This window comes from Macrobrachium nipponense, chromosome 1 (assembly GCF_015104395.2).
Source record: "Macrobrachium nipponense isolate FS-2020 chromosome 1, ASM1510439v2, whole genome shotgun sequence".
Classification (NCBI taxonomy): Eukaryota; Metazoa; Arthropoda; class Malacostraca; order Decapoda; family Palaemonidae; genus Macrobrachium; species Macrobrachium nipponense.
This window is the reverse complement of record NC_087200.1, coordinates 168,551,378-168,578,292: the sequence shown is the minus strand read 5'-3', so window position 1 is coordinate 168,578,292 and position 26,915 is coordinate 168,551,378. Positions and strand designations below refer to the sequence as shown.

The following is a 26,915-nucleotide window of genomic DNA, read 5'->3' as shown; positions in this document are numbered from 1 at the left end:
TGGTAAGTTGGTAGGAAGCATACACCCATCTTCCCTCTCCTCTCCTCTCCTCTCTATCATCTCACTCAGTGCACCAAACAATGGCTCAAGTAAGACTTCTTTCCTTTTTTTTTTTCTTTTTATTACTGTTTTGCATTTGATTGTTTTCATGTTTTATCATTATGTTTAATTTATTGTGAAATAAAATTGATTTTTTATGTGAACTGGTACTGCTTTTACGTGCATATTATAATAAAGATTTTACTGTCTCCTCTTCTCTCCTCAACAATATCACATCACATGATAACTTGAACTCAATCATTCATTATTGATGCACTGCAATGACGAATGATTTTGTTAATTGCTTGTGCTAAATCTTATTGTGAAAAGCGTTGTTCTTTCGTTTACTATTTTGTTGAATATGGTTAAACTATACCATCTCACTTGGTGCACCAAACTCTGGTTCAATTAAAACTTCTTTTTTTTTTATTGTTTCTGTATTCCATTTGATTATTTTCATATTTTATCATTATGTTAAATTTAATGTGAAATTAAATTTTTTTATGTGAATTGTTATTGCCTTTACATACATACATACAGTAATATTTTAACTCTCTTCTCTCCTCAATATATCAACGCTTCCACGTTCCGTTTCAAGTCAGCTGCGCATGAAGTCATTGCAGTGACGTAAGATTTTATATATCATTCATGCTAAATTTTATATTGAAATGCTTTATTCTTTTATTTATTTTGTAAAATACATATGGTTATTAAACTATATGTTCTAAATGAAAAAACATGTTAATACAGTTTTTCTTGTAGGACGCAGTGGGCTGTCGAATACAAGTATATAAACAAGATAATCGGTCAGTTCGAAGTACAAGCATTCATTCAACAAGATACAAAATTTTCTTGAAAATTTCATTAAAAAATTGGAATGTTTGACACAAGAAACATTAGAGAAACGAGGTACTAATATATACTTGACATTATCCTCATTTATATTTTTTACTGTATTTTCTAATTTTTTAACAATTTCTAAAAACCAAAAGATAAACACGATCATGTTCCTAACTTAAATACACTCACAAACTCATTTGCTGGCATTGGAGGACTTGCTAAAACTTGTTTTGGTTCGTGCTGTTACAATGCAAAAGATAAATGCAATTATGTGCCAAGTAAACATAAGAAAGCACAAACTCATTCAGTCACTGGAAAACTTGTTACAGCTTGTTTTAGTTTGTGTTGTTATGCTTATGATGTTACGTATTTATATTTTAAACTACTCTTATTTATATATTTGCTGTATTTTATAATTTTTAATTTTTATAACCCAAAAGATAAACATAATTATGTGCCTAGCATACATATGAAAACTTAACTCACTTGCTGACATCAGAGAACTTGCTAATTTGTTTTGGTTCCTGTTGTTACGCTTATGATTTTTTACTATGTTCTCATTTTTTATTTTTAAAACCCAAAAGGTAAATGCAATCATGTGTGTAGGTGGTGTACAAACGCACACTCATTCTCTGTCGTTGCTACAGTTTGTTTTGGTTTGTGTTGTTATGTTTATAAATATTTATTTCTGGGCTCAGCTCGTGTCGGCCTATGAAAGGATCCTTAATATCATTCTTTCTAGGTAAAATTAATCTAAAATTACCAGAGAAAAACAAAATTAAGAAAATGTCAGTAAAACTGACTCGCTCACTCTTTAAAAGAAGTGTCGGTATGAGAATAGGGGCGAGTGGGAACAAAAATCCCCACTAGAGAGAGCTGATACCAACGGGCGATGTGGCCGCTACTACTACTACTAGGGGACGCCACGGACAGCAGCGCCCCTAGCGGTCATCCTTAATTATTAGCGCTAAGCGTCGTACGCATTTTCTTGCTTGTGTACTATTTTCTGGATTTACCTCATCCTCCATTATGGAACGTGCTGCCATCGCAACGGCTAAGTTAAGTGCCTCATAAGTAGTGTTTTACCGTATTTTAGTCTTCCAGGAACCAGTATTTTCCTTCTAATAGGTCATATACGGTTCCTCGGTCGACTCGTGGCGGCGCCCGAAAATTGCTCCGCCTCCTTAAGAATTCCCGGTCTTCCATATGGGACTTCTTATACTTATGGGCTTACTATATCACGTTCATCGTTTTTTACATCGCCTTTTTAGCTAGGTTAGCCCATTTACCAATTCTCTTAGTTTGGTATTTAGGGCTATTCTGTGTTTCTGGCCCAGCATCCCGGCTCTTGCTCTTCATCGGCTATCGCTGGCTCCGAGTAGGCTTCTGTTCCTCGGAACAGTTTGCCTCCTCCTGGGCTTCTTTTCTTCTACTAAAAGTGTCTTTTCCATCTTTACGATGTAATTTTAGTTTCTATTTTTTAGGGTGTTAGGATTAGCCTAGCCGGTGCATGTCCCATGTATTGGTACAGCCTGGTTCACGTGGCCCTTCCACGGTTGTGTTGCTATCGCGGCTTAGGCCACTTGCGGTCACGTGTTCCATCGCACCTTACCCTTCCCCTTCCCTCCCTACCAGGTATAGGGAGGGGCCTGGGGGACCCCTTGGTTGCCATGACAACCTCAGTTGCCTTCCTCCCTCCTTCTCTGAGGAGGCCAGGGGTTCTCCCCAGCTGGGGTATAGGGCGACCACTTGTTTCGGGTACCGGGTCACCGAGCGGGTAGTTGTTGGGACGGGGAGGAGTAGGCCACCCCCCCTCTCTCTCTCTCTCCCGCCGTGTTACGCCGAGAACCCTCCCCCCCCCAGTTGCTCAGCCCACCTTTCCCCCGCTATAACGAAAGGAGCCTTCCGCCGCAGCCGGGGCACCTTTGGTTATAGCTTGCTGGCTCCGCCAGCGGGCGGGGTGGTCACTACTAGTGGTCTATTGCTTGCCTACTATATCCTTCCCTTTTTCCCCCGCTACCGGAAGGGAGCTTGCTTCTTACCCGGGCACTCTTCTAGTAGACGGGGGGGAAAGATTTGATATTTATTTCGTTATTTTAAGGATATACCCTAATTTTACGATGAATTCCTAGATTTATATTTATATGTATGCCATCTCCGCCGTTTTCCGTCGTGGTTTCAATTTTCACCACCACACCTGGTTGGATTCTATCTCTTGTCTCCGGCGTAGCCTTGGACAACTCCAACCATCTTGCTACCACACGTATTATGGCGGGGCTCTGGTTTAATCTAACTTTCTCGCTCCGGCACCAGCGGAGCAATTGTTAGTCTGTAAAGTGTTCTCCTGATACTTATGTATCTTTCCACTTACAGGCTACCAACTGTCAGGTCCTTGGGTGCAATGCGACGTTATACGACCCCTGCGCCCACGATGAGTGCAGGTCTCACGCCCCGTGTGCCACGCCTTTCAACGACATGATCGTCTGGCACCCGGAAGCCTGCGCCATCTGTTACGACCTGGTCAGTCAGCTGGTGGAGGGGGTAAGTCGATTATAGACTTTTTTATCGTATTACTAACAACACTTAGTCATAAGCTTGTTAACCCCGCTCCGCCATTAGAAGCTTCATTTCGCCTTCTCTTTCAGGCTGCCGGTGTGAGGGAAGTCGCCCTAGCAACCCTGAAAGCTTGGGTGGGCGGCTTCGGGAAGAACGCCGCCAAAGGCCAGCCTTACATCTTGGACAAGAAGCTGGCCATTCAGATCTTCCCCGGTGGCAAGTCAACAGGGTATGTTGACCCCATATCTGCAGCCCCTCTCATAGCCTCCATCCAGCAAGAGATGCAGCAGTCTTTCGGGGCCGTGGCCACGCAGGAGACGGTCCCGGACGTCGCAACCTTGGACCTTAATATTGAGCCTATGGCGGTAGGTGCTGAGGATTTGTTAGTTGAGGTAGGTGTGTCGGGTGCCCAAGGTCTTTCCTTGGGCGCTCCTGGATCTTCTCCTGTCCCTTCTTCTACTGCTTCTTTCCAAGGCTTTTTGGGATCTGAGATCCCTACCCGCTCTCCCGCTCTCTCTGTACCCCCAAAGGTGAAGGGACAGAGAGAACCGAAGACCCTTGTTAAGACGACTTCTAAAAAGTCGTCGTCGTCTTCTTCAGCTAAAAAGTCTTCGACTTCCTATGCTGACGCGGTGAAGGCTAAGCCGAGCTCTTCCTATTCAAGAGCTCTAGAAGCAAGGCTTCTAAAGGAGAAGCTCGCGCTCCCGCTGAGCCAATGCCTTCTCCGGCCTCCACCGCATCCACTCCGGCAACGCCGGTGGGAGTAGCGGGACTAGCACCTTTGATCCCACTGCTTTCTCAGCAGTGGTGATGCAACAGGTAGGTGAGATGGTTGGCTCACAAGTCTCCGCCCTAGGAACAAAGTTCGAACAGATGTTCGCACAACTGTCGAGCACTCTGTCTCAGTCGGGCCAGTCCATCCAAGATCTCTCTAACAGAGTTAGAGAGAACGAGGACCGAGTAGCTGGGCTTGCTCAGGCTCCTCATCCAGTCTCCCCAGTAGCAAGTGCTGGTATTCTCCAGCTACCACCTTACGAGTCGCTACCAGCTTTCTCTATGGAGAACCCATGGAGAGTGGCCGGAGTGTGGAACTCGAAGGATTGAGGACTTCGAGTTTTATCCTCCGGGATTGACGCAGCCTTTCATTGGTTATGCTAGGCTGACCGTAGCGGCACTCACTAAGGAGGACAAGATCTCCAGGGAGAACGTTCTCTATAGTAGAGATCACGCTCAACGCGAATGGGTTCACTGCCTTGAGGACTGGGAGTGTACCAACACCAAGCTCCAGGCTTTCAAGAGTCCTTTTACTATTTTTGCGACGGAGGAGGAGGCTTCTCTTCCGTTCGCTACAAAAATAGTGGAAGCGACTCTTCAGGCAGTCCTCAAGGATGAGCCCATGCCACAGCTGAGGGAAGCAGAGTCTACTTCTCCGCTCTTCCCAGCTTTCGGAGAATTGTGGGAGAACTTGCCTGCCACTTTCACGCTTGGTAAGCTCAAACCGGACTGTGCTATGGACCAGTTTGGCGAAAAGCTCCCAAGGCTGCCTGATTTCTTGATTCAGGCAGAGTTCGACGCTCGAACTAGGTTTGGCAGGTCCCTCAATTCTCTGATTATTACAGAGATGGCTGCTCTTTCGTATGGCACAGAACCTTTATTTAAGATTCTGGCCAAGTCCCAGCTTCAAACGGTTCAGACGGATGCTTTCGACTTCTTCCAAGCTAGGAGGAATTGCCGAAAGCACGTTCTGCAGGAGTGCACTATTAGGCACGAACCTAATAGACTCCTGGCTTCCAGCATGTGGGGAGCGGATCTCTTCCCAGAGTCCGCTGTAAATGAGGTACACCACGAGGCTGCTAGGCTCAACCGGAGCCTTAGAGCTAGATGGGGTATCTCCTCTAAGAGGAAACAAGAATCCGCCCCCGCTGCTGGTAAGAAACTAAAGAAGTCTGGTAAAAGGTTCCAGCCTTACCAGAAACACCAGCAACAGCAGCAATTCGTTCAGGCCGTCCCGGTTACCCAAAAGGGACAAGCCCTTCAACATAGAAGCAGGAACCCAGGCCCATCCTCCCCTGCTGTCCGCCTCAGTCACAACCCTCGACCTCCTACTCACTCTCGCCGGCCTTCAACCCTATGTATGAAGGTCAGGCTTACCCTCCCTTTAATAGGCAATCGAGAGGTAACAGATCGAGAGGCCACTTTCGCCAGCGTGGCACAGGAAGGGCAGCAAGGAGTAGGCAGTTCAGAGGAGGGCGTGGAGGTCAACCCGCCCATCAACAATGAGGCTCCCCAGGTAGGAGGGAGGCTGTTCCTCTTCCGTCACAGGTGGGGGTTCAGCAATTGGGCACAGAGCATAGTGTCCAAGGGATTGGGTTGGAGTTGGATCAAAGATCCCCCTCCAATCAAATCATTCCGCCAAGTACCATCAAAGGAATTGACAGATTATGCGGAAGAACTCCTTCAGAAAGGAGCTATTGCGAGAGTCAACATCTAAAATTTCAAGGTCGCTTATTCAGCGTGCCAAAGAAAGGCTCAACAAAAAGAAGGGTAATCTTAGACTTGTCAAAGCTAAACTCTTTCATTCGTTGCGACAAGTTCAAGATGCTTACCCTCTCGCAAGTAAGGACCTTACTTCCGCGTGGAGCCGTCACATGCTCCATCGATCTTACAGACGCATACTATCATATCCCTATAGCCAGACACTTCCGCCCATTCCTAGGATTCAGGCTAGGAAATCAGACATTCTCATTCAAAGTGATGCCCTTCGGTCTGAATGTAGCCCCCAGGGTATTCACGAAAATAGCAGAAGTAGTGGTGCAACAATTGAGAACTCAGGGAATAATGATAGCAGCATACCTCGACGATTGGTTGATCTGGGCACCAACAGTCGAGGAATGTCTCAAAGCCACGAAAAAGGTAGTTCAATTTCTGGAACATCTGGGGTTCCAGATAAACAAAACGAAATCCAGACTTACTCCGGAGTCTCGTTTTCAGTGGCTAGGAATCCAATGGGATTTGTCTTCCCACAATCTGTCAATTCCAATGGCCAAACGGAAAGAGATAGCAAAGTCTGTCAGACAATTTCTCAAATGCAAGCAAACATCAAGGAGAAGCCAAGAAAGAATCCTAGGTTCCCTCCAGTTTGCTTCAGTGACAGATATCCTCCTGAAAGCAAGGCTAAAAGATATAAATCGAGTTTGGCGATCAAGAGCAAACGCCAAATCTCGAGACAAGTTGTCAGTAATTCCACAGATCCTTCGCAATCAACTCCGTCCATGGACAAAAGTAAAGAACCTGGCCAAGCGGGTACCCCTTCAATATCCCCTTCCAGTGTTAACCATTCACACGGATGCCTCCCTGTCCGGGTGGGGGGGATATTCTCAGTTCAAACAAGTTCAGGGGACTTGGTCAGTTCAATTCCGCCAGCTCCACATAAACGTTCTGGAAGCAATGGCAGTATTTCTTACCCTGAAGAGACTTCTTCCCCCGGAAAAGTCTCATCTAAGACTAGTTTTGGACAGTGCAGTGGTAGTTCATTGCATCAACAGAGGAGGGTCCAAATCCAAACATGTGAACCATGTCATGATAGCCATCTTTGCACTAGCAAACAAACACAAATGGCATCTGTCCGCCACTCACCTGGCGGGGGTAAGAAATGTGATAGCAGACGCCTTGTCCCGGTCGGTCCCTCTGGAATCAGAATGGTCCCTAGACGACGGGTCATTCCAGTGGATATGCCGGAGAGTCCCAGGTCTCCAAGTAGATCTCTTCGCCTCACAAGCGAACCACAAGCTCCCTTGCTATGTGGCCCCCAACCTGGACCCTCTGGCTTATGCCACGGACGCCCTGTCGTTAGATTGGAATCAGTGGAGAAAAATTTATGTTTTTCCTCCAGTGAATCTTCTCTTGAAAGTCTTGAGCAAGCTGAGGACTTTCAAGGGACTAGTAGCCCTGATTGCTCCAGACTGGCCCAAGAGCAACTGGTATCCTCTGCTTCTGGAATTGGGTCTCCGACCTCAACGGATTCCCATTCCCAAGCTGTCACAATCAGTACAAATGAGGACTGTGTTCGCTTCCTCAGGAATTCTTCAGACCCTAACTTTATGGACTTCATGAAGTTTGCGGCTAATAAAGATGCTAACATTGATCCACAAAACATCCTCTTCCTAGAATCAGATAAGAGAGAGTCAACTATTAGACAATATGACTCAGCTGTTAAAAAAATTAGCATCCTTCCTGAAAGAATCAAACACTACACCATGACAGTTAATTTAGCTATATCCTTTTTCAGATCCTTGTTTGAAAAAGGTTTAGCAGCTAGCACTATTACTACTCATAAATCGGCTTTGAAGAAGATCTTTCAGTTAGGTTTCCAGATAGATCTGACTGAATCTTATTTTACGTCTATCCCTAAAGCCTGTGCTAGACTTAGACCTTCTCAAAGGCCTACTGCAGTCTCATAGTTCTTAAATGTTGTCCTCAAACTAGCATCAGATACTGACAACTCGTCTTGTACATTCATAATGCTTCTTAGAAAGACATTATTCTTATTAAGCCTAGCTTCAGGAGCTAGAATTTCAGAACTGTCGGCTCTATCCAGAGATGCTGGTCATGTGGAATTCCTCCCCTCAGGAGAAGTTCTGCTTGCTCCGGATCGTAGTTTTTTGGCTAAAAATGAGGATCCTCTTGCAAGGTGGGCCCCTTGGAAAGTCATCCCACTTCCGCAAGACCCTTCTCTCTGCCCAGTATCAACTTTAAGAGCCTTTCTATCTCGTACATCCTCAAGATCCTCAGGTTCTCTCTTCATGAGAGAAAAAGGTGGTACTTTATCAGTAAAAGGTATTAGACAACAAATCCTTTACTTCATTAAACAAGCCAATCCTGATTCATTTCCAAAAGCACATGACATCAGGGGAGTAGCCACCTCAATTAATTATTTTCAACATATGAACTTTGAGGATCTTAAAAAGTATACTGGATGGAAATCTCCGACAGTCTTTAAACGTCACTATCTAAAGTCCTTGGAATCTTTAAAATTTTCTGCAGTAGCAGCGGGAAACATTGTTTCCCCTGATACTGTATAGTAGTCGTAGTATAGATCCAGGTCTCCTCTCTACCTACCTCATCCAACATGCCTCACCCTATCGCCATGCTACTCGGATATTCTAGCCTTAGCCGCTGAGATCATATTAGTGGATTGTCCCTTATTTTTTTGCTAGGGACATCCACACTATGTACTGATAATGTACTTCAGTGTACCTACCCTTATTTTTATGCTAGGGTAGGACACAATGTGTTTGTATATTTTGTAAATAAGTTATCTAAGTGGATCTATTTTGTTAAATTACACTGCATTATTGTATTTTACTATGTTTACTATAATTTTAAGTACTTTACATTACTAACTTTCTTTTATGTCATTGTTTAAAATAAGTTAGCCTTAAGTACTTAGTTTATATGCTGTAATAACTGATTTACTTATATTATATCCCTCATTTTTACAACTGATTTTCATTTGTCCTTTTTTCCCATCTTGTCTGTTTCTCTGGTACTCTTTCATAGGCCGACACGAGCTGAGCCCAGAAAAGGGATTTTGACGTAGGAAAAATCTATTTCTGGGTGATTGGCTTGTGTCGCCCTATGAAACCCACCCTGTATTGATTGCCCCCCCCTGCAGGACAAGATGTTCATAGATTAAGGATGACCGCTAGGGGCGCTGCTGTCCGTGGCGTCCCCTAGTAGTAGTAGTAGCGGCCACATCGCCCGTTGGTATCAGCTCTCTCTAGTGGGGATTTTGATTGGAAGGTCTAATTGGTGAATGTCTCGTGGTAGTGTTCCCACTCGCCCCTATTCTCATACCGACACTTCTTTTAAAGAGTGAGCGAGTCAGTTTTACTGACATTTTCTTAATTTTGTTTTTCTCTGGTAATTTTAGATTAATTTTACCTAGAAAGAATGATATTAAGGATCCTTTCATAGGGCGACACGAGCCAATCACCCAGAAATAGATTTTTCCTACGTCAAAATCCCTTATTTATATTTGATGCTATTCTTATTATATTCTTACGGCAAGTTCTCACTAACTATTTTTACAACCCAAAAGATAAATGCAATCCTGTAAGTAGGGTTCATATGCAAACTTCTTACAGCTTTTGTTGTGTATTGTAAAGCTTATGCTTTTCTTATTTATATTTTATGCTATTCTCATTTATGTTTTTACTGTAATTGCGTGCATAGGCAATGTATGTATGGACACAAGTAGTGCCAATAAACAGTAGCGGCAGGTTGGTGCTGTGATCTGGAAAATTTTAACTTGCTGACCTGGATATTTTAAATTGCGCTAGCTGAAATTAGCCCCAGATTAGTGATGAAAGCAGTTTAAAGATTGTTGGATTAGTGATGGTCGTCCTGTACAATATTTTACAAATATCACTGGCGATAGTTTGTTGTACAATTTTCAGACAAACTTTGAGAAAATTCTCAATATTTGTTGGTCAGTCTTTAATTTCAAAACAGTGACTTGTATGGTTACTATGTCTATACTATTGTTATAGTTATTATTCCCTCAAAATTGACATTTTCACACAATAGTAAAAAAAAAACCTTGTTCATGTAAAATATTGAAAAATTCAATGATAAAAAATTAACTTTGAGAATACGAGGCATGAAATGTACAACTTATCCTAAAAATCATATATATGGTCAACGTACATGAAAAATTTTTTCAAGTGTTATCTTACCTCTGAAAACTGTGTTAGCTTTAGGAATCTCCAGCTGATATGCCATAGATGCAACTGATTCTTGCATGCGAAGGCTAGTCTCAAGCTCCACTCCAAACTGTAAATTTTCTGTTGCCTTCTGATAATAACAGAGATGAATACCAGCACCACCTAAGGTACCTGAGGCTGTGAAATTTTCATCTAGAGAAAAAAAACCATAAAATTAGAACAATTTTGTATTCCTGAAATAACTCGGATAACAATATCTGTAATTATGGATATTTTACTCTAAAAAAAAACCAAATTAATGAAACTTTCTCTAACCTCAGATTAGAAAATATATTAGCAATCTCAGCTATAGGGAAATGCAACTTATTTAGCAAACTGTAGATGGTACTGAAGGTTCCTTGCTGCCCTCCCGTTGTCTGTCTTTAAATTTTTATTTATCCCCTTACTAAAAATTTCAAATTTCACTTAAACCTTTGAAGGCTTTTTGAAACCTTTTACGCTTTTTGAAACCTTTTACGATCACCATCTTCCCAACCTTGGAGATATTTGAGACACCATATGATGACGATTAAAGTAAAAATAAAGTAAGTATATACTAAGTAGAAAAGGTTAGCTATTTGAAACACTATTGAAGCCCATAAAACCGGATTGCCAATACCCAAGAACTGCCTGTATTTTTAAGAGTAATGTTGTAAGATGACTTTGTAATGATATTTAAGTGTTTTAGGATGATAGTTGGAGTTTGAACAATTAACATAAGCAGTTATAAGCATTTTTAGAGGGGCATGACAACTTAGTGGATTTTTGATTAACGCAGGTGGTTGTGGTCTTTAACACCAGCGATTACAGGGGACACCCTGTGCACATAGATACACAAGATTACAATGCTGGTTCAATTTTTTATTGTAAATCATGTCAGGATGGGGAGAAGCAAGCAATCTCATTCGGGTGAAGAGAGAGAAAGATGGAAGCAGGCTAAAGTGCGCTGTTAGAGAGAAAGAGAGAGAGAGAGAGAGAGAGAGAGAGAGAGAGAGAGAGAGAGGAGAGCGATAGAGAGAGAGAGAGAGAGAGAGAGAGAGAGAGAGAGAGAGAGAGAATGCCACCACAGTAGTCAGTAACCTACTAGAAGGAGGGATGACTGTCCTCATGCATTGATATTAATTTTCATCTGCACATTAATACACCTTATCTATTTTCTAGATAAGACCATCTTGATAAGATATTAAAGCTTTTCATAAGCCACAGTAATGTATTTCCACGAAACAGTTTAAATAACTGAAATAGCCTGAAAGCTGGAGTTAGTTATACATCAGTATGAAAATATTTTCATGTAAAGTACAGTATTTCTGTCAAAAAATGACAAATTTTTTAATGAGTTTTTATTTTTCATAGCTAACAAACCTGAGGTCTTAACAATGGGATATTTCAAAGAAAACTCACAATCACAAGTCAATAAAATGGAAAATTAAATCTGCAATAGTATGTCTGTTTGATTTTGTTATTTAAAATATAAAGCAGAAAGCTTTTGATGACAAGGAGAACATGGAGGTCATCGAAACCTTTCTGCTTTATATTTTAAATAACAAAATCAAACATACTATTGTGGATTTATTTTTCCAATAGGATATTTTCCAAATTCCAGCTGGTAACTGGTTAAAAACAATCACAGATTGTAAGCAAGGAATCTGTTAGATCTGGCAACTCCTGCTCGTACAAGATGATAGCTGGTCAGAGACCATGCACTACCTTGTGACGTCTTTAGTCTTTTCCCAACCCAGGAACTAGAACAAAGAGAGGGGCGGCTAGAGGTGGGCAGTAAACTTAAGACCTCAGATTTGTTAGCTATGAAAAATACAAATTGATTAAAAAATTTGCCATTAGTTCATATGTGGAACAAACCTTTGGTCTTAACAATAGGATAGACTTATACTTGGTGGGAGGTACAAGTGTCCTAAACCGGTTGGGAGTTAAGCCACCTGACCAACCCTCTTTGAAGAAAGAGTTCTGGAGAAGGTGGTCTCATGCCCGTGAGCATATAAACTCAGCCATCTGGGTTGACATACAATGATATGTGAGTAGATTTATTGCAACCAGGGAACCAAAGAAAATACTGACTGTTCAAGTAACAAACCATATACTCACAGGGTTTGTTACCACTCCTCACTCCCCCTTGATGCAAAGAGATGAGTATTTGCTACTGAATAGAAGATTTGATATTTCCAAGACCATAAAACACACCAACTTTCAGTATGGCTACCTTACTCACCTGTATCAGACCAGTCCAGCACATGACGTGTCAATTCCTCAACCCCCCCCGTAGGAAGAAAGGAAAAGAGAAAGAGACCAGCCAACTCACTCATTCTCTCTTCCACACAATCATCATAGGTAAGATACAAAATACCCTATTAGGGGTAATGGATGAATTACACAACTTGTTGGGCAGCCACCATAGGATCTATGGAAAATGTGTCCAAAGATCTGTGAGCAACATCTTTTAGGTAAAAAGTAAATGTGGAATAGCACAACCAAGAACCAGCTCTCAAAATTCTATGAACAGCAAAATTTTTCTTAAATACCAGAGCGGAACTTAAACCTCTGACATCATGTGCTCTAGCCTGCACAGACTCAGCGAGAGAACCATCAGGTGAGGAATAGGCCTGCTTAATCGCCTCATGTATCCAGAATAAAACAGTGCTCTTGGAAACTTCTTTCCTAAAACGACCAGTGCTGACAAAAAGTCTACGACATCTAGGTCTTTGATGACGAGTCCTTTTAAGGTAGCATCTTAGGGCTCTGACTGGGTAAAGTAAGAGCTCCTGTGGGTCATTGTCCACAAAGTCATTCAATGATGGAATGGAAAAGGAGGCAAATATGTCATCACATACCAAGGGATTTTGGGCCTTGGCCATGAATTCCGGCACAAACTCGAAGGTCACAGACCCCCTACCCCTGGTATGTTTCACATCATAACTTAGGCTATGAAGCTCCCCAATCTCTTTGAAGAAGCCAATGGCAACAAGAAAACTGTCTTTAGCATCAGATCTCTGTCAGACGAACAACGCAAGGGTTCGAATGGAGCTCGAGTGAAGCTTCTCAGGACAAGTGAAACATCCCATGCGGGAGGCTTCAGTTCCATAGGAGAACAGGTTTGTTCAAAACCCCTAAACAACAAGGAAATCTCCCAAGATCAAGAGATGTTTACTCCTTTCAGGTGTAACACCAACCTTAGTGCTGCTCTGTAGCTTCTGAGAGCAGAAAGAGAGAGACCTTTCTCATCTCTGATTAAGATGAAACAAAAAATCTGCTATCCACTGAACAGAGGCTTTGAGTGGAGAGAAACCCCGTCGCAACACCAATCACAGTAGACTGCCTATTTCCCATGGTAAATGGCTGAAGAGGATTTTCTGGGGTAACTAGACATATGTCCCGCTGCCTCCTGCTTGGAGGAGATACTTGATAGTCTCCATCCGTGACGAGACTGGTGAAATCTTTCGACATGAAGTTGAGAAAGAAGTTGTCGCCATGGAGGAATCTCTCGAGATACAACGTAGAGAAGTCCAGGGGGAGGCAGGACTACTATAGGGCTTGGGGGGAGATGTACCTCTAAGAAATGCAATAGCAGTCCATCCAAGGAAAGTGAACCCCGTAGCCCCAGCGATGCTCACACAGCCGCCATTTTGGATGACTCCGAATCTGAAAACAAGGCATTAGATGGTGTAGCCTCCTCCCTCTCGGTTATAAAGTGAGAACCCGAGGGAGAGGGGGCTACATTACACATAACATTATCCTGTGGAACTTCCGATACTTCCATCAACAAATCAATGGAAGCAAAGGAAGGAGACAGGGGCACATTTGCACTAGCACAGGGAGAGCAATTACTAGAGAGGGAGAAGCCGAATCATCCATCCAAGAAGAAAAACCCTCCCAAGAAGGAAGAGTTGAAACCCTACAATGTTCCCTCTTACAAAACACTCTCCACTGTGACTTAGACCAGGCATGACATTCCTGACAAGGATTAGTTATCGTACAAAAATTAGCACAGCACCTACTGCACGTTGTATGTGGGTCTCTGGCAACAAGAGCTAAAAACCCTGTGCAGGGAAATCCACAAATGCCCGGGCACATGCATTGACAAGGCCATGGAGACTTGGTAGATTTCATATCCAGAAATACACACACAAGCACTCTCTAAAAGAATAGAAAAACAGGCACAAATCAACTGGCTTGGAAGGAGAGCAAAGCAATAGCATCTTACTCTCCAAGGCGGTTAAGAAAAGACTAAAGAAGTCATCAGGTAGTGTGCGGTCTCTGACCAGCTATCACCTCATATGCGCGGGAGTTGCCAGATCTCACAGCTTCCTTGCTTACAATCTTTGATTGTTTTTAACAGGTTACTAGCTGGCGTTTGGAAAATATCCTATTCTTAAGACCGAAGGTTTGTTCCGCATATGAACAAAAAGCATTTTATGAAGATAATGAAGGTTTTTATCAACCAAATTCAATTATTTCCATGAAACTATTCAAATAGCCTAGTTATTGGTCATAGTTAGTTGTAACTTGCCTACGAGATGATTTTTTATATCCATGTCAAAAAATTTTCATCCGCAGTAAAATACTTTATATAATTACATAAATAAATGCATTTTAGGTCAAAAGGCTTTTCATCAGCCAAACTAATGACCATCCATGAAACACTGACCATAATAAATGCTCCATCCTCCACCAAAACATTCAGGATTTTGAAACTACGGATGAAGGATTGTAAATCTGTACTGGCATAAACCACCGAATTAAAAAAAAAGCTGATTACTGACATCATTTACTGTAACTATCAAACATTTACAAAAGTTGTGTTCAAACTTACTGATTTACAATGGTGGCTTCCATAAGTAAAGATAAAATACAATTTTATATTCATCTTTCACACAATGGAGAACATGGTTTTAAGAAAGAATACCACTAAATTAACCCTGCAGGTTATAGCCACGGCTGATTAAAATGAATAAAGGGCAGAGGCTACAAAAAGTTTTGGAATAGGCGAAGTGATATTCAAAACGGACAAAATTACACTTTTATAATTTACAGGAAAATGCATCTCTCAATAATGCTTCTTCTAGCAAGTAATAGTAATGAAGATGTCTATAACACTCAATCAGTTGTGATTCTGAAAAACAATGTACAGTATGCTCCCCAATTCTGTGAGAATTTGGTTGATCCACGGCCTTGCAGAATTGGAAATTCACAGATTTTGAAACACATACCTTATGTGAATAATTCCATTAGGGCCAAGGCAAATGGCAACTTACCCAGTCAAACTATTTTATATTATCCATTTTCAATACTTTCTATGGACTACTATACTGTAATTTTTTTTCTAAAATGAAATTGTTCTAATGGATAAATAAAATATTAAAAAGGTTTTGATAACTTGAAAAAGTTTTAAATCACACACAGGATGGTGAAAACAATGCTACCATTGGGTGTAAGTGTTACTGTACGATACAGTCATTTCCTTTAAAAAAACCTTTTGGATGGAATTTCCTCCACCTATCCTCTGCCAAAAATCCTTCCAGCTCCTCTATCTCAGCAGAAGAGTTCTTCTGCTGAAGGAAGGCTTTGTGAACCATTTGAGGTTTTGGGGACTAGCGAATCATGCTTGTCTTCACTCCCGTTAGGCCTAATAAACTTGGTTATGAGCGCCTGTCAGTTTATTTGTCCAGTACGTTCACTACGTAATTGTTTTCACATAAATTTATTCTATGATAAAAAAAAAACTGATTAAAATTTAAAATTTGATATAAAATTACAATTTCTTAAAAAGAAATAAAAATTCAAAATTCAACATGAAATGAGTTTCTTGAAGAGTTTAGATCAAACAATATTCTCTCTCTCTCTCTCTCTCTCTCTCTCTCTCTCTCCTCTCTCTCTCTCCTCTCTCTCCTCTCTCGTCTCTCTCTCTCTCTCTCTAACACATCTGCTTCTCTGTTAATTACTTTTACTAGTCATTTTCATCAAAACCTATTTCAACACAAAAAAAAATCAATTATCAAATCTGCATGATGCAGATGATCAGAATACACTTCGCAGATCTGAATAATACGTATGGCAATGATCATTCATACACACTGCGCTATTATGTCACAAATGCGTGAGGCACAGCCTTCCGTCTTAGCTAATGGCTGAGCAGGAAATCTTTCTCACGCATTCCCCCTTGGAGGAATAATACTTTTTTTCCTCCAAGAACTCTCCCCACCCATTCTCTCAGATACCAGCAAACTCCCCATCTAAAATACTTGAAAAGACAATAGACTTGATACGTTTTGCGGTGCGTGACTTGCAGAATTTGAACGGCTTCGCAGATACAGAAAAATGATATTGTTAGTATACAATAAAGTTTTGTACATACTTACCTGGCAGATATATACTTAGCTTAGGTCTCTGACGTCACGACAGAAAATTCAAAACTCGCGGCACACGCTACAGGTAGGTCAGGTGATCTACCTTACCCGCCGCTGGGAGGCGGGTGTAAGAACCAGTCCCCCTTTCTTGTCAGGTTATTTTCTTCCACCTGTCTCCTGAGGGGAGGCTGGGCGGGCCATCAATCGTATATATCTGCCAGGTAAGTATGTACAAAACTTTATTGTATACTAACAATATCATTTTTGTACATGAACTTCCCTGCCAGATATATACTTAGCTGATTGACACCCTTGGTGGAGGGAAAGAGACACATACTTACTTAGAAAGTGGGGACAACACATGTTAAAGGAATACATAATATAAACCTCTGGTTCTTACCTGATTTAGGCAGAAGCCTTGATAGTTACTGTCTATTAGTCTGCGTTGCCTAAAGAGTCTCAGCGAGGGCGTGACCTATGGCTGAAGAACTCTTTGGGTCTACCAATGGGAACTGAGTCCACTTACTTGGCAGAATCCAAGCAGGATCTGGTCAATGGGATCAACCCGCTTACATGCCAGAGCTATCACTACCAATTGCAAGGAGCCTCAAGCACAAAACCGATCACCTAACCAAATACTAACATTAGTATACGAAAGAAGGAGCTGCCTCCTGCAACCTCCTTCGTACAACCAAAAAACTCAAACTTAAAACTAACAGGGAAAAAGGATTAAAAAGGATGTGTTTCAGCTCCCTGCCCCAGCACTGAATCCGCCGATACGTAAGGGCCTAGCCCAAAACACTTATCATACGTAATCGATACGTCCCTTAGGTAGTGATTAGAGAAGACTGATTCACACCTCCAAAAAGTGGCCTTCATAAGGTTTTGTAATGACAAATTCTTCTTGAAAGCCAAAGACGTCGCGATGGCCCGTACTTCGTGCGCCTTGACTTTCAGAAGGTTAAACTGTTGCTGATTGCAAGAAGTGTGTGCTTCTCTAATAATATTCCTGATAAAGAATGAGAGTGCATTTTTTAGATAAGGGCCTACTGGGGTCCCTTACAGAGCACCAGAGATTGCTCTCATTAGCGGCAAGTCTTTTCTTCCTCTGAAGATAATATTTCAGGCTTCTCACCGGGCAAAGAGATCTCTCTCTTCTGTCCCAACTAAGGAGGATAAGCTTTTGATTTCGAAGCTCCTGGGCCACGGCGAAGAAGGGTTTTCATTCTTGGCTAGGAAACAGAAGAAAAGAGCAAACCGCGGAGCCTCCTTGGAAACCTACCTCACCTTCTAGAGCCTGCAGCTCGCTGACCCTCTTCGCTGACGCTAACGCACAGAGAAAAAGTGTCTTCATCGAAAGGTCTCTGAACGAAGCAGTATGGGAGGTTCGAACCTTGAGGACCTCAGGAAGAGCAGCACGACATCAAGATTCCAGCTAGGCACTAAGGAGGAGGTTCTTTTAACCGTTTCAAACGATCTGATTAAATCATGGAGGTCCTTGTCCTCAGATATGTTTAATCCTCTATGACGAAAAACTGAGGAAAGCATGCTCCTGTATCCCTTGATGGTGGAGACAACCAACCCGCATTTTTCCCTCAGGAAGATAAGGAAATCTGCAATCTGAGTCACAGAGGTACTGGAGGAGGAAACTTTATGAGTCCTGCACCAGCATCGAAAAACATCCCACTTCGACTGGTAGACTCTAGATGTGGAAGGTCTACGTGCATTGGCAATAGCCCTTGCAGACTTTGCCGAAAAGCCCTTAGCTCTGACGAGACTCTTGATAGTCTGAATCCAGTCAGACTGAGAGCGGGGAGGTTTTGTGAAACCTGTCGAAGTGGGGCTGTTTGAGCAGATCGACTCTTAGAGGTAGGGATCTTGGGACATCCACCAGCCATTCCAGTACCTCTGTGAACCAGTCGTGGGCGGGCCAGAACGGAGCTATCAACGTCATCCTTGTTCCCTCTGACGCTGCGAATTTCCTTAACGTTTCCCCTATAATCTTGAAAGGCGGGAACGCGTAAAGATCCAGATTCCTCCAATCCATCAGGAATGCATCTATTTGCCACTGCTCTTGGGTCTGCAATAGGGGAGCAGTATAGATCTATCCGCGCATTCCTGGAGGTCGCAAATAGATCGAGATGGGGCCTGCCCCACGTCCTCCACAGCTCCTGGCATATGTCCGCGTGCAGAGTCCACTCTGAGGGAAGGACTTGATTCCTTCTGCTTAGCAGATCCGCTCTGACATTTTCTTTCTCCCTGTACGAACCTGGTGAGAAGCCTTATGTTTCCTTTCCTCTGACCACAAGAGGAGCGATCTCGCTGTCTCGTACAGGGAGAAAGAGTGAGTCCCCCCCTGTTTCCGAATGTAAGCCAGGGCTGTAGTGTTGTCGGAGTTGATCTGAACATATTTCCCTTTTACGAGGGGTTCGAAGGTCTTGAGAGCTAACCAAATCGCTGTTAGCTCCTTCTTGTTGATGTGCCAGGACACCTGATCCCCCATCCAGGTGCCTGACACTTCTCTCGACCCGAGAGTAGCTCCCCAACCTATGTCCGAAGCGTCTGCATACAACACTAGGTTGGGGTTCCGAACCTGCAAGGAAAGGCCTTCCTTGAACAATAGAGGGTCTAGCCACCAACGTAGATCCTCCTTTATCTCTTGCGAAATCTTGAACGCAAAGTCCAGACCTTGAGATTTCCGATCCCAGTTCCTCGTCAGGAAGAACTGTAGGGGTCTGAGGTGCAACCTTCCTAGAGAAACGAATTGCTCCAGCGAGGAGAGTGTCCCCAACAGACTCATCCACTCCCTCGCTGTGCATACATCTTTCTCTAGAAAGATTGCTACCTTCTCCAAACCTCGGGTTATCCTCTCTGGGGACGGATACGCCCGAAAAACCTGAGAAGCCATCAGAATCCCCAGATAGATACGCTCTTGACTGGGGATTAACTGTGACTTCTCGAAATTCACTAGCAAACCCAGAGAAGCTGCTAGATCCAACGTCACTCGTAAGTCCTCCAGACATTTCTCCTTGGATTTGGCCCTGATAAGCCAATCGTCCAAGTAGAGGGAAATAAATCCTCACTCCCTCGAGATGAAGCCACTGGGCAACGTTCTTCATCAGTCCTGTGAATACTTGGGGGGGCCGTGGAAAGGCCGAAGCATAGGGCCCTGAACTGAAAAACGTTCCCTCCCCACATGAATCTGAGATATTTGCGAGAAGAAGGATGGATCGGCACATGGAAGTAAGCGTCCTGAAGGTCCAGCGACACCATCCAGTCCCCGGGACGAAGAGCTGCTAAGACTGATGACGTCGTCTCCATAGCGAACTTCCTCTTCTTCACAAAGACATTCAGGGCGCTTACGTCCAGAACCGGTCTCCATCCTCCTGAGTTCTTGGGAACTAGGAACAGACGGTTGTAGAACCCCGCTGAAAGAGGGTCCTGAACCATCTCTATTGCCTCTTTCTCTAACATCAGCTCTACCGCTAGAGCGAGGGCTTGATTCATTAGTGGGTCTTTGTATTTGGCCACCAGTGCCCTTGGAGTGGTGGTCAAGGGTGGTCTCGAAATAAAGGGAATGAGGTATCCCCTCTTGATGATCGCGAGGGACCAGTTGTCCGCCCCCTTTCGTGCCCAGACATCTGCAAAGTTCAGAAGTCTGGCACCCACAGTTGTCTGGAGGACACCCGAACTACTTCTTGGCCCTAATAGACCGGGAGAAGGTCCTTCCTCTTCTAGGTGGTCTCGAACCTCTGGAGGAAGAAGAGCGAGACGAAGGTCCTCCTCGAAAGGGTTCTTGCCTACTTTGAGCCTCTTTCTTCGTCTTCTGCTGAAACGAAGGTTTCGGAATTCTAGCCGAGCAAGCTAGCATATCCTGCGTCGCTTTTGCTGATAACGAGCTGGAGATATCGTTAATAGTCTTCTTGGGGAAGAGTTGCGGGGAAAGCGTGAATACAGCAAGGAAGCTCTCTGTGCGTGAGAAACCGCCTTGGTAAGAAAAGAGCAGAAAACGGCCCTCTTCTTTACCACTCCTGCACCAAAAAGTCAAGCAATTTCCCCGGAACCGTATCTCACTGCCTTGTCCATGCAAGACAGAACTGCGTGGAGGTCTTCAGGCGAAAGAGTGTCTTGCTCTTGAGTCCTCTTAGCCAACACTCCCAGGGTCCAGTCAAGAAAGTTAAAAACTTCTAAGACTCGGAACATTCCTTCAAAGGTGATCCAACTCGCTCATACCTCACGTCGTCTTCGCAGAATTCAGCGCCGAGCGACGTGCGGAATCGACCAACGAAGAGAAGTCAGAGTCTGCAGAAGAGGGAAGAGTTAGACCAAGGGCTCTTCCTGACTCGTACCAGAACCCCATCTTACCCGTCAGCTTGGACGGGGGAAAAGAAAAAACTGTCTTGCCCTTCTCTTCTTTTGAAAGCAACCAGTCGTCAAAGTTCTTCATAGCCTTCTTCATAGACACTGTAGGCTTCATCTTAACGACTGAAGACTTCTTAGCCGTATTGGTCGTTGAAAATAAGGACGGAGGAGACGGAGGAGCAACGGCCGAAAGAGACTCCCCAAAATCTTGCAAGAGGAGGTCTGTAAGTCTCTTATACGAAGAAACCGAGCATCCTTGGGCAAATCTTCCTCCGAATATGCAACAAATTCTTCCGAAGAATGACGTCTAGAAGCTCTACTGCCCGGAGGAGAGCTAATCCTAGGAGAGCGCCTGTCGGAGAGCGCCTACTAGCGAGCGCCTACTGGAAGAAAAACACCGGGAGAGCGCTTACACGGGGAGCGCCTACCAGGAGAGCGCCTCCCAGGAGAGAGCCTACTAGGAGAGCGCCTAGTTGGAGAGCGCCTACTAGGAAGGCGCTCTACTTTGAGAGCGCCTCCCCGGAGAGAGAGCCTAACTTGGTGAGCGCCTGCTAGGAGAGCGCCTACTAGGAGAGTGCCTACAAGTGGAGGCCCGTCTGTCGGAAACAGATTCTAACTCCACAGAAGAGCGTCTGGATAAGGGAGAGCGCCTATCAGGCTCTCTGCGCCTGCTAGGCTCTTGGCGCCTGCCATCCTCAATACTCCTGCCAGGCTCTTGACGCCTGCCACGGGGAGAGAAAACATCCACAGATGAATCCCTGTCAGAAGCGCGGCGCTTACAAGGCTCTGAGCGCCTATCCAATCGGGAGAGATCTAACGGAGGAGAAAACTTCCGTTGCCGCCTACCAGGCTCTTGGCGCCTACTAGGCTCTTGGCGCCTACTATGCTCTTGACGCCTACTAGGCTCCGAGCGTCCGTCAAAAGGAGTGGCCACCAGGCGAAGAACTCTTCCTTCGCTCCTGACGAAAACGAGGCTCTTGACGTCTGTCAAGCTCTTGACGCCTAACTGAAGAGGAGCGGAAATCCTGAGGAGAGAGCCTGTCTGGCTCCTTACGCCTTACATGCTCACAACTCTTGCTGGGAAGAGGAGAGCCTACCTCAGGAGAAAGATCCCGAGCTCCAGCCTGCACTTCTGACCTCCTACTAACAGGCTCAAAGCTCTTCTAGCCAAAGGAGATTTAGCCGAAGGAACGTTCTTAGACTTCTTCACCGGAAGTGAGGCGTCCTTCCGACGATGAGAAGTCCCGGCAATAGACTCCGCTAAAGCCGCAATCTGCGCCTGCAGACCCGCCAGGATACGCGCAGGAGATCTCTTAAACTCCTCTACAGGGGACGAAGTCCGAGAGCGAACAGGAGAAGCGTAACCGGACGAAATCTTGGTTCTCTTGCGTTCCACTTCTGACTCTTCCGCGAAGGATTCGGGGCTGGAAGGAAGGGCGCAAGGATCCTTCCAGGGCCTCTTGAGAGGGCGAGACGACTCCGATGCGCTCCATCTACGCTGAGGAGAAGGCGACGAAGATGACGAGAAGCACTGGCGCAATAACTCCTTCTTGGTTCGATCCAAGGCAGCCTGGGAACGAGCAACATGAACTGCCGAGGGGACGCCTGACCGGTGGGGGTTCTCCCTAACCTTCCTGCGGCTTTCGACTTTCCTCCTCCACTGGGTCTGGGAGTCTGGAAGAGGTCTAGGCCTGGAAGCGTTAGTGAGCCGGTCAGATGCACCCTCCACTGCACTATGGGGCACTGCACTGATCACTTGCACTATCATCACTCTTTACCTTGTCGAGAGCGAGCGAGGCTCTCCTTACTCCTGATCGAGGCTCTCCCAGAAGCAACTTCCGAAAACGAATCTTCGGGTTCAAAGCTGGGCGCAGGGGCTGAAACTGGAGAAGGAACTACTTCTACTACAGGATTCTCAGCGTCAACTTCACTCACCCTCGATCTACTAGAACTCTTTGAAGAAACCTTGCGCACCCTATCCTTCTCTAACTTTCTCACATAAGAAGAGAGAGCCTTCCAACCATCCTCATCCAAATTCTCACACTCTTTGCAAGGGTTAATAAAAGAGCATTCATTCCCTCTACACGACTCACATACCGAGTGAGGATCTAATGCAGCTTTAGGAAGCCTAACTTTACATTCCTTCTCTGAACAAACCCTAAATAAACTAGGTTTCTTAACTTCAGAATCATCCATGATTATAGATATGTAAGAGAAATCCAAAAGAAAAATCCAAAAAACAGTCCAAAAAGCGTATGCCAAGCCAACAAACAAAGGGTACTTCACCAAAATCCAAATCGTCGGCAACGAGAACGAATTTTAACTATCGTAAGGACTGAACAACAGGTGTTGTCCAGCCGGCGACAGAAAATAATCTGACAAAGAAACAGGGGGACTGGTTCTTACACCCGCCTCCCAGCGGCGGGGGGTAAGGTAGATCACCTGACCTACCTGTAGCGTGTGCCGCGAGTTTTGAATTTTCTGTCGTGACGTCAGAGACCTAAGCTAAGTATATATCTGGCACGGAAGTTCATGTACAAAATCTATTTTTGAGAACTAGCAACCGCATAAAAGGGGAATCGCACAATTCAAACACGCATAATTTGGGACCGGACTGTGCTACTATCAATATGATAAAAATATAAATAATACATATACTGTAACTAGATAAAGCAAGCAAAAAACTTACATCTAAATCATCATTATTATAAAAATAGTTGTTGCTTGACTTCTGTAAAAGATTGCTTAAAAAAAAAAATTGGATTTTAGAGCTTTTTGGTTTTTAGAATTAATAACAGATCGTAAACCTGTATGCATATCTATTGAATTATTCAACTAAATGAATACTTTACCAACAGAAAAAACCACTGGAAAATTGTGCCATCTCCCCTTATACAATGCACTGGACATATTTCATATCTAACTATATGTTAATTTCTGATGAATAGCATATGAAAAGATTCCCTAGACTACTATGTACTAGGATATGACTTACCAGAATATCTTCCTGCTATGGAGTATACAGCAATGTGTCCTCCAGGAACCTGAGAACCGTACTGGTATGCTAACTCTGTGCCCAATGCCAGTTTTTTCGTGACTTGCTGAAGATAATGTGTAACTGCTACCCCAGACCCATTAATTATATCTATATTTCCCAACGTAAGTGAACCAGTGAAGTTGGAACCCCGCCAGTCTGTAGTTAACTGAGTGGCTTGCCACTTACTCTGCTGAATCTGAAATCAATATGGTAATACATTTGAGGTTAATTTTCTTATTTGATAATGCTTATACTTACATTTTTATTCAACCTCTTAACCTACTAAGAACAAATTATCTCTATAAAATATGGAACACCTGTTACAAAATTTTATCTTACAGAAAACACAGGGCAAAAGCTGGAAGACACCATACAGGTGGAGTACTTTCATTTGTTAAATACAAAAAAGTAGTTAGCACTCTGTCTTTTCATTTTGAACTTTCCCTGTGGCTTCAGCTAATAAAATCATGTGCTTACTTTTATGATTTCTCAGTATCCTTTAAAAAAAATGGGTTCTAGAGACCCAGTTTCTTTTTGTCTTTACAACACATCATCTGCATCCATATAGCCTTCCTAGATAATAATACACAATAATCACAAGATGAAACTATTATAAGAAATCATCTCCTTTCATCAAATTATGAATCTCAAGTACTCAACAGATTACCTTCATTTGGAATAGAACTTGAAATTTGAATACATTTTTCTTTATGCATGTTCTAAGCTCATGCAAACAAAAGTATTCCAATCATTATTTTTCCAATTTTTAAAAATTCTACGACAAATTTAATTGCCTGAATATAATAAAAATAAACCAAACTTGTAGAAAAAGAACCGAGCATAATTTGTAAATCAACAAATTTGCTGTTACCCTAATCCAAATATCAATTCTATATATGACTGTCTTTTGGAGAGGATCAGTATGACTCAGTCACAGGAATCAAAAGCTTTATTAGTTATTAATGCAAAACACAGTGAGTGGCTAAATTAAAATTCCACAGATCAACATGACTGGTCTGCTCTAGAGTTCTGTGTATCCTCCAATTTTGTCCAACTAACAGAATAATAGATTAAACCCTATATTCACAGATATTCCACCTGTTGCAAAGTCCAAGGTCTGTGAATATATAGGCACTTCTGATCATTGCAGCACTGAGATGGACATATCTGTCTATCAGTATATTCCTAATTCCACTATAGTACATATATTGGAAAAATGGTATGGTTGAAATCCAGAGCCAATTGGGATCACATTATTGAAACTTGTCAGGCACTTGATATTTCAGATGCTATATTAGATCCTGATCCCATGAAGACTTTAAATGAAATGCTGATGGCATTTCATTTATGGCAAATGACCGCCATGGTTTGATGGTACATGTAGACAAGCCTACTATGACAAACAGACCAAATTTAACATATGGAGGCAAAATTGTTCAAATAGAAATTACTCCATTTTTGTTAGGTCTCGCTGTGCTGCAAATAGAACTTCCCATACAGCCAAGAGAAATTGCAATAGTAATTCCTTGAAGAGGAAACTTGAAGGAATTACTCAGCCTCATCTGTGGTGGATCAAATTGGTTCATCTACTGTTGGGTCCTGCTCGTCTTCTATTACACCACTACTAACATATGATGGTAGATTAGTAGATTAGTTACTGGCCCTAGGGGAAAAGGCTGAACTGCTGCATCAAGGTCTTGAAACTAAGCAATCTGCTGAGAATGTCTCTTTCCCTGATATTTGTCATCGTGAACCTATTATTACAAAATTTGCATTTTGCTCCAGGGATCTTTAGAAAATTCTGGATAATCTTGTTAGCTGAGATGGAGACACTGATAGTTTCTTCACTTTGTTTTTTAAAAAGTTTCTAGCATGTCTCCCAATTCTAGTAGATTCTATACATTTTTATGTCAAATTAGTATCTTTGCAGATGAGCGCAAGCTTAGTAATATAGTGCCCATCCAAGAGTGGCATATCTACTGACTGCAATAACTACAGGCCAATCTCTAAGCTCCCTGTGCTTTCCAAAGTTGCCGAAAAACCTATTTTCTTAAGCCACTATATAAAAATGTTCAGTCTAAAGGATTGTTAGATGTTAGTAAACATGCATATAGGAAGCAGTTAGGTACCTGCAATGCTCTTTAAGACTTGACAAGCCATTTGGAAGGGAACAGTGGCAGACTGGCCAGGTTGTCAGCTTCCCCAATGGCAAGTGGGTCTCTACACATGGGCCCCTTTATACATAAGACCATGGAAAACTTCATTACTGAACACTGTCTTCTGCGTTTCCAATTATGCATTTTCATATATTTTATGCATTTTTCATGTAAACTCTATTATAGCACTGTGGCTGAGGACTGCAGTGGGCCCCTTTTGTCACCTGGCAACCACAATTTTTAGACCCAGTCTGCCACTGCAAGGGAACCTGGATTAGGGTTTTGAGTGCAGAATAATTCAGATAGATTTTAGTGCTGCTTACTATTTAGTAAATCACAAGGCACTTACTTACAAACTTTTGAATCTTGGGCTGGGTGCAAACACTTTAGGATTACTACAAGATTTTCTTACAGGTAAGCAGCAGCGAGTTGCTGTGGACGGGATCTTTAGTGAACCAAGACCTATTACATCTGGAGTTCCACAGGACAGTGTTCTTGGTCTACTGTTATTTTTTATTGTATACAAGTGATATGGTTGTTGGCCTGTAAAACGAGATTTTTCAGCATGCCGATGATGCAACACTTATGGGTGTAGTAAAGGCTTCACTTTTGAGAAATGAAGCTGCCCTCAGCCTCAATTGGGACATAGACTGGATCAGGGAATGGTGTAGTTGGTGGGCAAGGAGTGAGAAATAAAGGACCCCTGGAAGTCTGAAGCTTTAACTCCTCTAGGTGTAACCTTTCACTCACATCTAACTATTGAGAAACATCTGATGAAATTTTCAGCGAATGCCGTACCAAA

At 43.2% G+C, this 26,915-nt stretch overlaps 1 protein-coding gene across 1 annotated transcript in view; it reads right to left on the bottom strand.

The window, feature by feature from the left end:
- Window positions 1-26,915, bottom strand: part of LOC135219808 (mitochondrial import receptor subunit TOM40 homolog 1-like) — a 76,757-nt gene that overhangs the window by 9,864 nt on the left and 39,978 nt on the right. Inside the window, exons 4-5 of the mRNA XM_064256892.1 lie at window positions 23,916-24,153; window positions 10,173-10,352 (exon numbers count right to left, since the gene is read on the bottom strand). Coding sequence (XP_064112962.1) covers window positions 10,173-10,352; window positions 23,916-24,153 — 418 coding nt within the window. The remainder of the gene's footprint in view (window positions 1-10,172; window positions 10,353-23,915; window positions 24,154-26,915) is intronic.